This window comes from Mobula hypostoma, chromosome 3, assembly GCF_963921235.1.
Source record: "Mobula hypostoma chromosome 3, sMobHyp1.1, whole genome shotgun sequence".
Lineage (NCBI taxonomy): Eukaryota > Metazoa > Chordata > Chondrichthyes > Myliobatiformes > Myliobatidae > Mobula > Mobula hypostoma.
This window is the reverse complement of record NC_086099.1, coordinates 165,343,746-165,362,374: the sequence shown is the minus strand read 5'-3', so window position 1 is coordinate 165,362,374 and position 18,629 is coordinate 165,343,746. Positions and strand designations below refer to the sequence as shown.

At 39.3% G+C, this 18,629-nt stretch overlaps 1 protein-coding gene across 2 annotated transcripts in view; it reads left to right on the top strand.

Annotated features, from left to right (window-relative positions):
- Positions 1–18,629, top strand: part of LOC134344369 (E3 ubiquitin-protein ligase HECW1-like) — a 485,729-nt gene that overhangs the window by 389,763 nt on the left and 77,337 nt on the right. For both annotated transcript variants that reach the window (XM_063044047.1, XM_063044048.1), the window contains 4 exons: positions 996–1,079; positions 14,219–14,328; positions 14,936–15,056; positions 15,712–15,825. In XM_063044047.1, coding sequence (XP_062900117.1) covers positions 996–1,079; positions 14,219–14,328; positions 14,936–15,056; positions 15,712–15,825 — 429 coding nt within the window. The remainder of the gene's footprint in view (positions 1–995; positions 1,080–14,218; positions 14,329–14,935; positions 15,057–15,711; positions 15,826–18,629) is intronic.

The window sequence follows — 18,629 nt, the reverse complement described above, 5'->3', positions numbered from 1 at the left end:
TAATTTTTCAAAGAACTAATGCACCACCTGCTTTAATAATGAACTCTTAAGGACTAAGATGTCTGGCATTGTATGGCACCAGCAGGGAAGGTCCAATCCACATGCTGTGTTAAATTTGATTTACAGCACCTGCTGTAGTTAGCCTCAACATCCTCCGCTAAGAAGTGGAAAATAAAGAATAGACGCTGCAGATCTGACTAGATAGGGCAGGGTGGGGAAAAGTTTCTATCTGTGTGACTGTAAGATTAGGCTCAGGTAAAATGGATGCCAAGGTCAAATAATCTTTCTGCACTTGAGAGCAGGACAGGAGAATAAAAACAGCTTTGAGAATGCGCCACGTTAACAAGGGGAGAGAACTCTTAATTTATTTTAATTAAGATACCAAATACAGAAAAGAATGATTTCCACAAACTATGTCTTAGCGGAAATATAATACTGAAATTACTTTTTGTAACAGAAACCAATGGTAATTGAATGACATTTCTCTGTTCACTGTTGTAACAAGTAACCTACTATTTCCCTGTGTCAGATTTCCTTCCTTCACTCGACTATCAGACTGAACTATGTCATATGGACAGGTCCATCATTATGACTAATAGTAGCCTGGACTCCGGATACAATATTGTGCACGTTAATGTATTTATACATGACTGGGATCACCTAAGAATAGAAAGCTTAAACCATTCTGCACCTTGGCAGAGCATAGGCAGTTTTCCACTTTTGTGCTTTCGTGGATTCCTGATACACACTCCCAACATTATCTACTTCAGAGTGAATTTCATGTTAATTAAAACGGATTGGAAATTAGTTTTAATGTATCAGGTTTACTTGGTAAAGTCGGTTTGCATGCAATGGAGAAGGAAAGTTGAACCATTTATGAAAGGAAATCTAGGTAAATAGATCCAGGTCATATTTTCCTTCCCTGCAAAATTGCTTAACTATGTGCTCCTAAGTTCCTTTCAAAAATCCTCTATTTCTGTACCTTTTGATTTCAGGGAGAAAATCCATTATATTCGGACAGAAGGAACACTTGGTCTTGAAAAGCTGTCATGTGATGCGGATTTGGTTATTTTGCTGAGGTAAAACAATTTTATTTTGGTCTGTTATTTTCCCTGACTTTCTTAGTTGATCATTGACATAGTTGTGTGACTGCACCATGCACAGACATGTTTTGAATGTTATTTGAAAAATTTAGTGAAATGCAAATTATGAAGCTCTTTCATTTTACAGATAGCAAGCAAACACACAAAGTTACATTATAGTCAAAGCTTAAGTTCACTTTAATCCTTCACAAATACAAAGCAAAAATATTCAACTAATTATATGTAATAAATAAATTAGAGGTCTGATATAATTTATCTAGTTGTCTGGTTATCACCAGCCTTTATTTTGAGTCGCAAAATTTCTCTCATTAGTTCAAGGCCCCTTTCCCAACCAACTAACTTATTACTGCCCATTACACCACTGGTGTTTAGCACAGCAATGAAAATCCTCCATCTCTGGCAGAGTTCAGAGCTTCCTTCATCACGTCAGTAGATTCCTCTCAGTTTTCACTACTGTCAGTCATGGAAGTCCCAGGTGGAGACTCAGGAATACTGTCGCACTCAGATGTGGAAGGATTCTTCGTTGCTGTTTCTGTAACAATTTTGTTAGCCCTGAGCTGAACCCCTGAACCTGGAGAACCGGTAAACCTTAGTCTGGCTTCCACCCTTTGACCTTTTTGGCATGGGTGACCCTAAAGCATAAAGCCCTGACTCCAGCCAACATAGCACTCTGGGTCATTGAGGCAAGCAACCCTCCAAATCCAACGACAAGGGTTACGGTGCTCTTGGAGGAAAACCAGCTAAGCAATACTAAAATGTAAGTTAACGAATATTAGTAGAGAAAAAGATTTAAAAATTAGTGGGACTGATGACCCACAAATCCCCTGGATCACATGTCGTGCCTCCTCAGGTTTTAAGAGGTGACTGTGAAGGCAGTCAACCTTTTATTTTGATATCAAGAATTCCTTTGATTACCAAAAAATTATGTGGTTCAGACGTTATAAAGGAGAAAGAGAAACAGAAAAAGAGAAGGATAGAGAGAGAGGGAAAGATAAGATAAGATAATAAAATAATGTGGCTGCTCCTGACAGCAGATTTCCATGAAGGTTTTGTTACTGAGGTGGAGACATATCATATGTTGATTGTGGATGAGACTCACACATCAGGATTACTTGTTGAATATTACGTCCTGCTGAGATTACTTTCTCCCCCTACTCCTCCTGGCAGGACATGTTGAAACAGTAATTAGATGATTAGTAATTTTGAAAGAGAATTGGGTTAGGTTTTGAGGAAAATAAACTTGCACGAATATGGTTAAAACAAGGGGAATGGAACTTACTGGATTGCCCTACAGTGAGCTCGAATGGAGCAGATAAGCTGAATGACCTTTTTCACTGCTGCGATACACAACGATCTGCCAATCTGAACCCACAAAAGAGGGCTCAGAATTAGAATCAGGTTTAATGTCACCAGCTTATGTCGTGAAATTTGTTAACTTACCAGTAGCAGTACAATGCAATACATGATAAATGTAGAAAAATAAATAAGTTTATAAATTACTGTAAGTGTATGTCTGTATATTAAATAGTTAAATTAAAAATAGTGCCAAAACAGAAGTAATAAAAAAAGTGAGGTGGTGTTCATGAGTTCAATGTTCATTTAGAAATCGGATGGCAGAGGGGAAGAAGCTGTTTCTGAATCGCTGAGTGTGTGCCTTCAGGCTTCTGTACCTCCTACCTGATGGTAGCAATGAGAAGAGGGCATGTCCTGGGTGATGGGAGTCTTTAATGACTTGTGGAATTTTATAAAGATAAGCAAACCGTGGATTGTTGATTATCTCTTTAAATGCTGATCACACAACTGTAGGCCGCATCTCGGGTAATGATGAGTTTGAGCACAGAGAGGAAATTAAGTACCTGGTGGCATGGTGCCAAGACAATAACCTATCCCTCAACATCAGCAAGACAACGGAATTAGTTGTTGACTTCAGAAGGAGTAGCGGACCGCACGACCCAATTTACATAGGTGGTGCGCAAGTGGAACAGGTCAAAAGCTTTAAGTTCCTCGGGGTCAATATCACAAATGACCTGACTTGGTCCAACCAAGCAGAGTTCACTGCCAAGAAGGCCCACCAGCACCTTTACTTCCTGAGAAAACTAAAGAAATTTGGCCTGTCCCCTGAAACCCTCACTTATTTTTATAGATGCACCGTAGAAAGCATTCTTCTGGGGTGCATCACAACCTGGTATGGAAGTTGTCCTGTCCAAGACCAAAAGAAGCTGCAGAAGATCGTGAACACAGCGAAGCACATCACACAAGCCAATCTTCCGTCCTTGGACTCACCTTACACTGCATGCTGTCGGAGCAGTGCTGCCAGGATAATCAAGGACACGACCCATCCAGCCAACAGACTTTTCGTCCCTCTTCCCTCCGGGAGAAGGTTCAGGAGCTTGAAGACTCGTACGGCCAGATTTGGGAACAGCTTCTTTCCAACTGTGATAAGGCTGCTGAACGAAGATCCTAACCCGGATCTGGGCCGTACCCTACAAATATCCGGACCTGCCTCTCGGTTTTTGTGCACTACCTTACTTCCCATTTTTCTATTTTCTATTTATGATTTATAATTTAAATTTTTAATATTTACTAATTTTAACTATTTTTAATATTTAATATTTGTAATCCAGGGAGTGCAGAATCCAATATCGCTGTGATGATTATACGTTCTAGTACCAATTGTTTGGCGACAATAAAGTATAAAGTATAAAATAATGATCTTGAGTGAGGTGGGTTGGGAAAGGGATAGCTAAGAGAAGTTGTCAACAGGAGTATTATGTTCCACAATGGAAATGATTTTCTAACATCGACATTGAATTGTGATTGATGATAATCTGCCTTCTCTGCTTGCTTCTGATGCACATTCAGTGTGTAAGCACTAATACACATACCCAGCTATTCACACAGGCCATTAATATCATGTTGGAGCTCACAGCAACCAAAAAAAAATCCATTACTGAATCCACTCTTATGCTCTATGACTTATATTTGCCAACAGTCAAAAAAGCTGCTTGAAATGTATGTCCTGTTTCTGGATTAAGATTCATAATGTGTAGTAAAAAAAAATGTCATGCCAGAGTTCACTACAGGGTAAATTTGAAACCACTGTAAAACTGTATCATTTAATTTGAGTTCTCTACTCATTCAATGTCTAATGTGCCAGTTGTTATCTCTCTCATTGGTCCCTCTTTAACCTCCTGGAGTCTGTTACAGTCTTCCACACTCTTCACTATTCCCCGCAAGTTTCATATTACTTGCAGACTTTGGAAATTATTGAATGCCACTTCACTAATATACATCAAAAAGAACAACAGCACTAAAGTACGTTTGGGCTGGAAATTATTCAATGCAATAGCAAAGCACTATGTGGTGGAAATCTAAACTAAAGGAAGGAAATGTGGAAACTCTCAACAGGTTAGACAGTGTCGATGGGTAAAGGAACAAGTTACGTTTCAACTCAACAATCTTTCATCAGAACTCACTCCGCAGCCTAGCCTGTTGAGTAATTCATCATTCTCCTTTTGCAAAACAGTCAGTTTTTTGTGTATTTTCTCTCATACTCATCACATACTAGTTAGAAAATCAGCTCTTTCAGAAGTTAATAATGCTGACTGGCCCATGCAACTCCAATTTTACACTTCTAGGGATCAATCTTTGGCTTTGGTTCTGTGCTTTGAAAAGCTATTCTCAATAATTTGAACGAAGACCAATTGGACAACCAACAGATAGTCCAGTAGATAGATCTTTCTTGTGACAATGCAACAGCACAAGTGTTTCTTAGCCAAGCTCCATTAAAAGGTGTTAACATCAGGAAGATTTCAAAACATATTTCTCATAGGTAGGAAGTACTGACAAATAAAGCAATGTTGAATTGTTTAGTTCCAATGGCTGTTCAGCCGTTCACACGTTGTTTTGATCTTGACTATTTGGTATATTAACTCTACTCACCTTTTCACCATCTCTTGATAGCAGAGCTAACACTAATCCATTAATCAGGGCTGTAAATTTCAGTTGATCCACTTTCTACAGGCTTTTGAAAGGAAAGCGTTTAGGATTTTCATTGCTGTGAGTAATCACAGATTTCTCAGAGATTTACTGTTCATAATAAAGTCCTTTTTTTCCTGTGCAACATATACAAAATGCTGGATAAATTTGTACAGGTCGACCTTCACTAATCCGACCACCTGTAATTCGGTTCCTTCGATAATCTGCTGCGTGTTGTTTTGGTTGCGCTAGATCTCTTCAAGTGTTGGCACGCTCTTGTAAGCACAGACAGGTGATTCCTGCTTGTCTTCCTGCATTTATTAATATCATTTGCCTGAGGCATGGCCGCCCGGCCCCCGCCCGTCTCACCCGCCAGCGGGAAAAGAAACTAACGAGTAACTCAGTAACTGCGAGTGCAATGTAGTCTTTGGGGTAACTGCAAGTCTGTGTCTTTGCTATTGTTTGAGTGCAGGTAGCGGGTGCACTTTATTTTTTGCCGGTGGGGAGGGGTGAACTGTTGCTCGCTGCCGCTTGCGCATGGGAGGGAGGGGAGCGGGGGGACCTTAGGGGTTCTAACATTTAACTGTCGTTCATTCTTTGGGGCACTCCTCTGTTTTCATAGGTGGTAGCGAAGAAAAAGCATTTCAGGATGTATATTGTATACACTTCTCTGACATTAAATGTACCTTTGAATCCTTTGATATTTTAGAGGTATGCTGAGGTGGTTAGCTATTGCTTAATGTGACCCTTCTGTAATTCAGCATTTTCACTAATCCGGCACTCAGGTCCCAATGGTGCTGGATTATAGAAGGTCAACCTGTATTGATTAGATTTATTTTCATATAAAACCATGCCATATTTGACTAATTCCTTCTGAGAGATTTGATGAAGTTTTTTCTATCAATCATGAATTTTGTGCCATATCAGAATTTAAACTAAATGCTTCCCCCCACCCCCATCACTTTCAGAGCTTTCAGGGCTAATGTGTTTTGTTTTCCCTGGAACAAGGTTTAATATCTCATTCATTTGTCTCTGCGCAGGAAAAATGAACAGTAAAACTGAATGCATTTGCTTCAATGGCCAGTCAATGTAAGGTAGACACAGATGGAGTTCAGAACTAGAGGTTATGAAAACAGGTTGATCCAAAGTGATTATTGTTGAAACTTTTAAGACCTTAAGAAGTAGCTAGGGTGCACTGAATTTAGGGCCCTCAAGATTAGAAGGAAACAGCTGACAGGCTAAACTCATAGCCATTGAAAATTAGGGAAAACTATCATAAAAGGTTAAAATAAAAGACCTTAAAAAGGGGAAAATTGTGACAATCCTCTTGAAGAAGCAAAGAGATCAATATTGCAGGGGGTCAGAATGAAAATGGCCTTAAAAGGAAAAATGGATTTTTTAAAAGTATTGTTTCTATTTTGTTCAGTCTGAGAGCTGTCCTAAGAACATGAATTAAGATGTCAAAATGGCATGGAGTGGTGAACCATCTCCACAAATATATCACTTTAGCAAAAAGATAGAATGACATTTTCTGTGTTCATATGACATGAAGGTACGTCACATTAAAAAAATAGAAAAAATTGTTCACCCCCTTCAGTCAATGAATTTTGAAAACTCTCACAAGCAACAATGTTGACCTGCTTTGGGGATATTGAATGAAAAATAAACATTGGTCTGGTCTCCAGAAATATCTCCTCTACTCTTCTGCAAAATAATGCTTTTGAAATGAGTGACATGTCCTTCCAAGAGAGCAGACAGAACCTTGGTTTAATGTGTGTCTGAAAGATGATTCATCTGACAGCACATCACTCCCTCACTACTGCACAGAGTGTCCATTTTAATTTCCATGCTCATATTTTTGCAAGAGGTTTAGAAGGAATATCTTTAGGATAATAGCAAATGTAAAGAGAGAGAGGTTGAAGTGCCATTCTTGGTATGAAGGCTGGAGCGAAGAAATCACATTAAAACCACTGTTGAAGCAGAGTCCCCATATTCTAAAATGACACTGGGTGAAAGAGGCTTGTAAAGAACCATGAAATAATAGCCTGATTAATCAGAAAGGTGGTTTTGGCCTGCAATGAGTGTTCCCAAATTTAAATATACAAAATGACCATAAGATTATTACATGGAAACCATCCATTTTAATGTTGTTAATTAAAGCAATCCACATAAGTATTATTAATATTAGGGAAATCAACATTTCAGGAGTAATAACTAGAATATGAAGAAAAAAATGATATACAGCATTTGAGGGATATACCAAAGTGGCGTAAAGAGGGCACTTGCACTGTTCCTCCAGAGTTTCCTTTGATATACCATTAATCATATTTCACCTTTCAATAAAAAGGTCTTGTAATCTTTCTGAATTCTCCATCAGAATTAATTCCTTCCAATTTCTCCATTTTATTAAATCCCTTGAAGATTTCAAAGCTGATTTACGGAGGTACTTAAATGATTCAGTCAATCTGAAATTTGTGCATTGCTGCCATGACCAGCTTTTATTTTTAGGTATTTTGTAGATGTCACTCTCTGCGGTGTTAATGTGCTAGTGGTAGAAGAAATGAATGTTTGGATAAGATGATAATCAACCTGACTGAATTTGTGCTGCTCTTTGTAAACATGGCAGACCTGGGCCATTGCTAAGGACCATCTCATGCTATAGAGCTGGATAAAACATTACTTCCAGTTAAGATGGCACGACTGAATGTGCACAACAGCTTCTGGTAGTCAAAAAGATAAGAAATCCGACTGAAAACATCATTAAAAATAACTTTTCTGTGGTAAATCGTGTTAAATTATTGCCTCAAAGAGTGAAGGGGCAGCCGATGGTAAGATGAGTTCAGGGCCTGAGCTGAGACAGTGTGTTGTAGAATCGTTGCAGTTGGAGTTCTGATGCCAGTACAGCTGGCCCAGGAGTGAGGTTGGATGGCTTTGGGCACTAAAAGGAGAAGCTGGGGCCTGGGCAGAGAAGATCCAATGCTCGTTCAACTGGCCTGGGTGCGAGGTTGTGTCATTCTGGGCACCAAACTGACCTGAAGAGCTTGAGAGCAGCTTCAGGCTGGGCACGGAGCAAGTCACTGAGCAACGTGGTCTAGGCCCGGAGCCTTTAAGTGCAGCAGTGTCTGGGTCCTAGTGCGAGGTACATTATGCTGTTCAGACAGTTTAAATGCCAGCTGATTTCACTCACTCCATGATCTTCACTCCTCTCTCCAGGGCGCTGGAGCCTTTTGCTGTTCTGTTGTTGGATCAATTTAAATGCTAGCCCAGGTGGACTGAAAAGACAGGGTGTTGGTCAGGACAAGAGGTGATTTCACTCATTCTCTGCTGTTATCTCCATGGCGCTGAGGCTATGAAGACTGCCTCGGCTGCTGTGCTCCATGCCTGGTAATATGATAAACTGATAAGCAAGGCTTTGGGCCTACTCTGGGCTGCTCCAGGGTTCAGATCAATTTTGGTTCAGAATAGCTGTTGTTCGCTTCAAATGTTTGCATGATTTGTATTTTTTTTCTTTCTTTTGTGCATCGGGTGTTGGTCTTTTATTATTATTTTTATTGTTTCTTTTCTTTAATTGGGTTCCTTTGAGTTTCTTGCTTTGTGGCTACCTGTGAGGCCAGTCAACCCCTCAGGCGCTTGCGATCACATGTACTGAACCAGCATAATATCTGAAAAGCCATGAAACTCAAGGTGTACAAAGCGGTAGTCCTTAGTAGTCTATTATATGGCTGTGAAACCTGGACCGTATATAGAAGGCACCTTGAAATGCTGAAACTCTTCCACACACATAGCCTGAGATCAATCCTGGGCATCCACTGGCAGGACCGTGTCCCCAAACTGAAAGTCCCCGAAAGAGCAAAGAGCACAAGCATTGAAGCAATGATCCTGCAAGCCCAGCTCTGCTGGACAGGACCATGTTATACGCATGGAGAATTCCAGAAAACCTAAACATTTGCCATACAGAGAGCTGTCGCAAGGAAGAAGACACAGGGGGCGACCTTGTAAGAGGTTCAAGGCCTGTGTAAAAGCCAACCTCACGCATGCTGACATTGCTCCTCAGCAACTTGAGTGGAGTGCTTAGGACAGGACTGGATGGCATGCCCTGGTAAGACGAGCCTCCAATAACTTAAAGAATAGTCACCATGCAGAACTGGTCACTGTTGGAGAGAGGAGGAAAATGGCTATATCACTTGCTCCAACAGTAGCCAGACAGTTTACCTGCCTCACTGTCAACACTCATGCCCTCCTAGAATTGGACTGCAGAGCCACCGTAGAACACACAATTGTTGAGCTGCACAGACATACATCATTGTCAGAAACGACTGACAACCAACACAAACCTGTGAGCAAGCAAATCTCAAGTTTGTTTAATTTATATATTCTTTGATAATAAATGCAAGTTGAATCTTGAACAAATGTGTTTCATGCATTTCATTTTGTATGTTTCTGCAAACACTTGGTTTCTGTTGTGTATTTAATATTTTAGAATATAATTGAGTAATATTGTAAATATATTGTTTGATTAAATATTCTTTGTTGTTTACATAATACATTGAGGGTTATATGTAAAAGTACATAAATGGCATACGTCATTACCCTGCCACATCATACATATGCAGCTCGCTTAAAGTAAAAATGAAGTTAGACTCACATTTCCAACTCTTTTGTTTTCCCTTCTATTAGTTTTTGTGTTTTGGAGTGGTGACCAGGTTTTAAGATGAACGCGAGACCTACCTGTTGAAGTGCAGCAAGACAGTCGAGTCTGAAGAAAGCACAGTGAGACGTTTGAGGTTTTAAAAGAAGTGCAGTGAGATGTTAGAGCAAAAAAAAGACAAATTCACAGGTTCATAAACAGTGAGTACTGGGTGATAAGAATCATAATTTTTTTTTAAAAAAGCAGAAATGGCTGGCTCTGTCAGAAAGAAAGACTCCCTTAATTAAACAACTGATAACTGGAATATGTATACTGAGCATATTGAGCTGTATTTTTGAAGCAAATGAAATAGCCAGTGTGAAGTGAATGCTAGTTTTGCTCAGTGCCTTGGTACAGTTTGCTTAGAAATTTGACTGTTCCAACCAAACCAGCTAAAATGAGCTTTGCTGATATCGTGAAAGTGATGCAGTAATATTTAGAACTGAAACCATTGTTGATTGCAGATGCTTTAGGTTTCATAAGCAGAGTTATAAGGAATGGGAGGCCATTTCAGCGAGCGTGATTAAATTGAAGAGATAGTCTGAACACTGTCAGTTCAGTAATGCTCTGAGAGGTCATTTAGTTTGTGGAATCTTATAAGAAAGCATTCCAAAATGGCTCCTAACTGAAGTACAACTTACATTTAAAAGAGCAGATAAAATCAATGGAAAGAGCAGACAGAGATTAAATGAGTTGCAGTCAGGAATGAAAGTGAGAGTGAAGAAAATTCCATTGTTTAAACAGTAACCAGCCTGGCCAAACTAATTGTGTGACTGTTGTGGCAGGGGCTGACATATACCAGACCAACGCAGGTTTAAAAGTGAAACTTGTTGAAAATGCAGCAAAGTAGGACACAATATACAAAGAGCGTGTTGGGCAGACAAAAATAAACGAACCGCAGAGGGAAGAGAAAACGATAAAGAATCAAGTTGCAGGTTCAAAAACAGCACTAATTTGCATCCTGTTGATGAAAAATATGATAATCTTCCACTATTTATGTCAGTCTCCCCAGCCTATAATCTCCTGGTTTATTTTTAGAGCCTTATTTAAACAGTGGAATAACAAGAGCTATCCTTCAGTCCTCCAGAAGCTCACCTGTTGCTAAGGATGATTGAAATATCTTTGCTAGGGCCCCTGCAATTTCTGCACTTGCCTGCTACAGGACACCTTTGGCAGAAAACAGCCTGTCCCAATCCATACTTGCCAAATCTGTTCTGATACCGTCAAAATTGGCCTTTCTCCAGTTTAGAATTTTAACCCGAGGACCAGGTCTATCCTTTCTCCATAAATACCTTGAAACGAATAGCATTATGATCACTAGATGCAAAGTGTTCCCCTACACAAACTTCTGTCACCTGTCATGTTGCATTCCCTGACAGCAGATCAAGTATTACACACTCTCTGTTTGGGACTTCTATGGACTGATGAAGGACACTTTACTGAACACAGCTGACAATCTCTATCCCCTAGTCCTTTTACAGTATGGGAGTCCCAGTCAATATGTGGAAAGTTAAAATCACCTACTATCATAACCTTATGTTTCTTGCAACAGTCAGCGATCTCTCTACAAATTTGATCTTCTAGATCCCACAGACTGTTGGGTGGTCTATAATATAATCCCATTTATGTGATCATACCTTTCTTATTCCTCAGTTCCATCCATAGAGCCTCACAAGAGAAGTTCTCCAATCTGTCCTGACTGAGCACTGCTGTGACAATTTCCCTGACTAGTAACGCCACCCCTTCCCCTTTAATCCCTCCCACTTTGTTGTACCTAAAACAATGGAACCCCAGAATATTGAGCTGCCGGTCCTGACTCTTCTGCAACCAAGACTCACTAATATCCATGTGTTGATCCATGCCCTGAGCTCATCTGCCTTTCCTACAATACTTCTTGCATTGACATGTACGCAGCTCAGAACATTAGTCACACCATGCTCAACCTTTTGATTCCTAACTTTGTTGGAGTCTTAATAACATCTGATTCCATAACCACTGCACCCTCTGTTCATTCACTCTGGTTCCTATACCTCTCCCCCCACCCCATGCAGCATGAGCAAATATCCTGCTAGGATATTCGATCCTTCCAGTTCAAATGCAACCATCTCTTCCGTACAGGTCTCAACTTCCCTGAAAGAAACTCCTCCCCTAAATATCTGATGCCCTCCTGCCTACACATGCTAGACTGTATGATATTCCAATTTCTCACCTCACTAGCACATGGCATGGGTAGCAACCCTGAGATTAGAACCCTGGAGGTCTTGCCCTTTAACTTAGCACCTAACTCCCTGAATTTCCTATACAGAACCTCATCACCCTTCCGACCTATGTCATTGGTACCTACATGAACTACACCCTCCCACTTAAAGAATACTGAGGACTCGACCCTTGCACCCAAGTGGCAACATGCCATCCAGTAATCTCGTTCTCATCCACAGACCCTTCTGTCTGTTCCCCGAATGAAGGAATCACTTATCTCCACAGTTTACCTCTTCTTCCCTCTTCCCTTCTGAGTCACAAAGCCAGACTCAGTGCCAGAGATCTGACCACTGCGACTTTCCTCTGCTATCTCAAACACCCCCAAACACTATCCAAAGTGATATACCTGATGTTGAGGGGGATGGCCTCAGGGATACTCTGCACTAGCTTTTTTAACCTCTTTCCCCTTCCTGACTGTCACCCAGTTTCCTGTGTCCTGCACCTTGGGTGTAACTACCTCTCTATATGTCCTGTCTATCACCCCGTCAGCCTGCCGAATGTGCTGGAGTTCATCCAGTTCCAGCTCCAACTCCTTAGCGTGGATTGTTAGAAGCTGCAGTGGGATGCACTTCCCATAGACGTCATCATTAGGAACACTGGAGGTTTCCTTGCCTTCCCACATCTTTTAAGCATTCTACAATCCTGCCTGGCATCCCTACTGTTCTAACTGTGTAAGTGTAAAGAAGGAAAACAATGAACAAACGGGGAGAAAAAAATCTACCTACAGCCTTTTCACCTTCTCTCTCTTAAGCCTCTCCTTGCTAAAGCCTTGAAGAGCTAAAGCCTCTAATAACCACTCTACACTGTCTACTTCAAAGACGGCCACTCCAACAATGGTCGTTTCATTTGTTCCTGATGTTAGTTATCCCACAAGAGTGAAAAAAGCCTCCACAGCAATTAAATCTTCAGGCCTGAATGGGACAATTTAAAATTTACAATGCTGTGGATGTCTATATACAGTAGTTGTATTATATAGTATACTGTATATACTGTTGAGATGCATTCTATATTAATTTGAAGTTTACAGCTAAGCAGAGAGGAGTGTAGTGTATTTAATATTTAAGTAATATTGTAAATATATTGTTTGATTAAATATCCTTTGTTGTTTACAGAATTCACTATGGATTATATGTAAAAGTATGTAAATTGCAAACATCATTTTGCTGCCACACCATACATACGCACCTCACTTAAAATAAAAACTGGTTGGACTCACATTGCCAGCTCCCTTGTTTTCCTTTCAATTGTTTATTACACTTTGGAGTTACAAAACACAACAGCTTCTATTTATAGACTGATGCTGTCAGGTTTTTAAATTATTTATATAATTCAAATGCTATATGTTAATTGCAGGTCTTTATTATGTCAAATATATAGAAGAACAATATTATTTGAATATATGTAGATTACACTTGCTTCAAGTAAAAAATTACTGTATGTTGAATTCCTTATGGGAAATTTTTCGAGTTGATGCTAATATGATACTATTGAAACCAACAGCAACTCAAGACATACAGAGTTAAACATAGAAGTTTAGAAGTCACTGATATGAATACACTTTTGCTTTATGAGTGAGCTTACTGAATTTGTCAGAGATGCAGCCAATGTAGAATTTATTTTTGTAATGCGAGTCTCATTGCCATGACAGAAAATGTAAATATTAATGTTATTAAAATTTCAATCAAAATTGATATTTTGCTATGTAACTTTCTTTTCACACCACATAAATGTCCCAACCACTTTTCTATTACATCCAATGACTTATGTGTGATATGTGTTGCCCCCTTTTTCACTTCCTGCTTTGCCAACTGTTAAGTGCTCTGATGAACGTTTGTTCTATACCTGCTGCTTTGATGGACGGCACAAATCCCCGGATGGAAGCAGCAAACTGTAGAGTTTGTAGCTCTGAAGACACCCCATTGTAAGATCATGATCAAGAACATTCCTTTGACACTGACCACAGAATCCACCTGGCATTTATTTTAATATTTTTCTGAGTATGAAATCTTATTTACGTTCACGTACAAGAAGTAAGTTTAAAATTCACACTGCATTCTGAAAAGCAAATGTTTTTGTCAATAGCAGTTGTATCACTTTTGCATATGGCAATAAACTCAACTTTGAGTTTGCCCCTATCCAAAGCAAGTTGCCAAAGAAATCAAATGTGGATTTATGCTCTCTTTTCTTTTAGCCTCTTTGAAGATGAAATCATGTCCTATGTTCCAGCGCATGCTTTATTTCACCCAGGATACAGCTACTCTCCCCGGTGCTCCCCTGGATCCTCACCTCAGAATTCGCCAGGTGAATTGTGTTTCGTGTTGGAATTGCATTGAAGCACATCTGCACATCATTGTAACCTGAGGCAGATAAACCAGCGTAGGCCATGCAGCACACAATCAAAACTGGAAATTTCATTCATGGTGGTCGTTTTCAGTCAAACAAAAGTGAGCAGCTCTTAAAATAGATATGTACTGCATGTCTTCTGGAACACCACAGACTCAACTCTTTTTATCCAGTAGTTCAGCAGTAGTTGCACTTATTTTTCTTAGTGTTAAATTTCACAATAGAACATGATCAAAGCCTAAGGATCAACAATAGTGTTGCAAGCGAACCTGAAGCTGACACACATTGTTGGGTCCTGTCAGACTCCGATCAGATGGATTGGCTCTTAGGATTGTTTACGTCAATCTACACCATTGCATTTTATACAATTATTTAAGGACCATTGTGTAGATGGGCACTAATTGATCAAACAGATCATAGTATTGTGCCAATTATTGCAATCTGTCATATAGACCATAGCACAGGCACTGAGAGAATTCATGTCACAGAAATGGGTAAGTCCTGATTTTACTTCATGTCATAAACTAGAAAATGGAAATGATATGTTCAATGTTTTATTTGCTAGGTATGCAGCGTGCAAGTGCAAGGGCCCCTGCACCATACAGGAGGGATTTTGAAGCTAAATTGAGAAATTTCTACAGAAAGCTTGAAGCCAAAGGTTATGGGCAAGGACCAGGAAAGATTAAGTAAGGACACCACATTTATAATTTCCTCATGTTGTTAATGAGCTCTATTTTACAAACTCAAGCAGCAGCATGGAGCTTTGGGAAACAGAACCATGTAGAAATTTGGCATAGGGTTTGATTGAGCATCACTGAATGTATTATCCTTAAAACCAATGGGCAAAAGTTGGCAAGAACATATATTTGTGGTAACTGCTCAATATACTGAGTACATTAGTAATTTTTGGCTGTAAAACACTTGGCTATTTCTAATGTTATGATGAAATAACACATGAAGGCATATTTTATTCTTCCTTTGCAAAAATACACCTTTTTTTGGTAAAAGGAATCTCTATTTGGTGATAGTAGAAGTATGTGAGAATTGTATTAAAACTAATGGCAGATAGTTCAGTCAACAGTGTTTTGTAGTTTCATTTTTAAAAAGTGTCTTGTGAAGATGAGGTCAATTTAAGAGATGTGTTAATAAGCAAAAGCCCCAATTCAAAAACGTACACATTTTCTCCAAGAAAATTAATTTGGTACTTTCTAAATGAGTAATACATGTGCTTTCAATTATATAAAAAAATGAAATTCCTTAAGTGACAATCCCACTGGCAACAGTTCTTCACACCCAGCTATTTCTATAACCTCATTCTAAGCACTACTCTATCCGTTACAGGTTAATTATACGGCGGGATCACTTGCTGGAGGGTACTTTCAATCAGGTTATGGCCTATTCACGCAAAGACCTCCAACGGAACAAGCTGTTTGTCACATTCGTGGGAGAAGAAGGGTATGGAGTTCCTTCATTAGCTTGCCATTGATTAAACTTTGTTTACTTTATTTTTTGCATTACATTAGTAACTGTCAATCAATACTAATGGGAATACTTTTGTAACCTTGCCAAAGTAACTTTATAGAAAAGCTCAGTTTGATCATTAAACCCTTATTCCAAACTGTTCCTACCTCTGAATAATCTATTTGTTTTCTGATGAAGATTGTAAATTCCCAGTAAGTGAATACGACCTCATAACATGTCTAATACATATTTATACATGATTTTTACAGCTTCACGGTTCCATATGATTTAAGATTTGCCAAATAATATGAAATCCTGCCCAAATAACAGCATTCAAGAATGTATGTACAGTATTCCATGAATGCTTTCCTTATAATGTAAATCTAAAGCAAATCCACAGGCATTCAGGGTCAATCCTGGATTCTCCTGTACAGTATCAGCAGGTTTTAACAGTTCGCTCTTCTTGCAATAAGAATTGACCCTAGATAGTCCTGTTTAATAAAATCTGATTCTAGAGACTTAGTGTTCAACATTTCCTAACACTTTGCAACATGCAGAAATTGTTTTCTTACTAGAGTCATGGGGGTGAATTGTTAAAGGAATTTTCCCGGTAACTTTAACTATGTTGGGAAATAAACAGTGAACCTCACTGGGAAATACTGATGACAGGGTTGTATCTCAGTTCTGCTATCCAACTTGCTTTATAAAGAATATAGCCATTGGCTATATTTTACAAAATGTGCAGAGGGAGTATGGGGAAACCTCACTACCTTGAGGCTTCTGGATGTATTGGAAGCCAAAGTATTTTTAAGTGTTATAGCTGAATATAATTGAATATTCCAAACTCCACACGGCAATCTTTTGACTCCAGTGATGGGTTAAGTGAGCACCAAAGGAAAAGCGTTTTTTTTGAGAACTTTTTATCCTCTGTTCCACAAAGGATTAGCACAACCTGCACAACTGGGGTGAAGCTGCAAATCGAACAATTGCTGAGTTGACTAACATTTTGTGCAGGCACATGCTTGCAGTTACAGATGCCATGTGCCCTTTAAAAATTAGTTGAAGTAAAGCCATTATATTCACATGTGTTGTGATCTTTATACATAGAAATATAGAAAATAGGTGCAGGAGTAGGCCCTTCGGTCCTTCAAGCCTGCACCGCCATTCAGTATGATCATGGCTGATCATCCAACTCAGAACCCTGTACCAGCCTTCTCTCCATACCCCCCCCCCGATCCCCTTAGCCACAAGGACCATATCTAACTCCCTCTTAAATATAGTCAATGAACTGGCCTCAACTGTTTCTTGTGGCAGAGAATTCCACAGATTCACCACTCTCTGTGTGAAGAAATTTTTCCTAATCTCGGTCCTAAAAGGCTTCCCCTTTATCCTCAAACTGTGACCCCTCATTCTGGACTTCCCCAACATTGGGAACAATCTTCCTGCATCTAGCCTGTCCAATCCCTTTAGGATTTTATATGTTTCAATAATACGTACCGTGGGTTACTAAGAACAAACCATATTCTGGAAGAATTAAAACTAGAACTTTTATTTACAACAGCAAACATCAACCACATTTACACCATACAAGTTTCTAGATCATTCTGTCATTTCTGCGCATGCGCTGAACTCTGTCCAATCACGGTCTGACACGTGACACGTGATATCACCACATCTTCCTTTCCTTAAAAAGAAAAACAATTAGCAACATTAATCAAAAGAAATGCATAATTTAACATGTCTCTATCAGTCTCTCTGGGGGTTTACGAACACGAATAGACCTTCTAAGTGGCTCACACAGTTCTTGTGTTTCGTTGTTATTTTCATGTTTTGTCTGGTCTGCATCAGTTAACTGAAACTCTGAAGTTGGCTCTTTCTTAAGGTCTTTGCGATTTCTTCTTAACATTGCTCCTTCTTCGGTTTGGACCATATATGATCTGGGTTGTACTTCCTCAAGTACTGTAGCTTTCTTAATTCTTCCACTTCCATTTGTAATGAAATATAAATCTTCTTTTCTTCATCTAATTCATTCATTAACTGTGTAATCTCTTTTTTATACTGAGACTTCATCATTTGAATAAAACTTCTCAATTCCTTCACTTGTGCTTTCAATTCTTCAATTGGATCCTGATTCTTGTCACTCTTTAGCTTCAGATCAGTATTGTTACTGTACCGGCAAGTTTGGTCTCTGTATGGCTTCATACTCTTTCATCAAGTCACTCTATTCTGACTCTGTGTCACTGTCCAGGACTAAGACTTTTTTCACCAAATTCAGTCTCTCACAGGCAGATAAACCCAGTATTGACGTACATTCCTTGGCACCACCACAAATGAAAGCGTGTGCACAATATTTTTGTGCGATACTTCAGGCACATGTTCCTTTAACTGGAATGTCTGCTCCTGAATACCCAGTCACTTTTATATTTGTCTTATGTAACTTTGGTCTTGGCTTTAATACATTAAACTCAGATTCGGCAAGAACATTTACTTGTGCTCCAGTATCAAGTTTAAACAGAATATTGTTCTGGTTCACTTGCAATGGAATAGTCCAGTCATTCTTACTTTGTTTGTTTTCACAAAGCACATCTATATAAAACTCCTCACATTCATTTTCAAGCACAGCATTTACTTGTTTTATTTTCTTTCTACTTCTGCAACAGTGGGAAAAATGATGACTCTTCCCACAGTCATTGCACGTTTTCTGATACGTTGGAAATTTTTTGGTTGCTGCTGCCGCCCACAGCAATCACAAAGTTTTTTTCTTTCAGATGACGTCTTGCTCTCTGTCGGTTTCATTG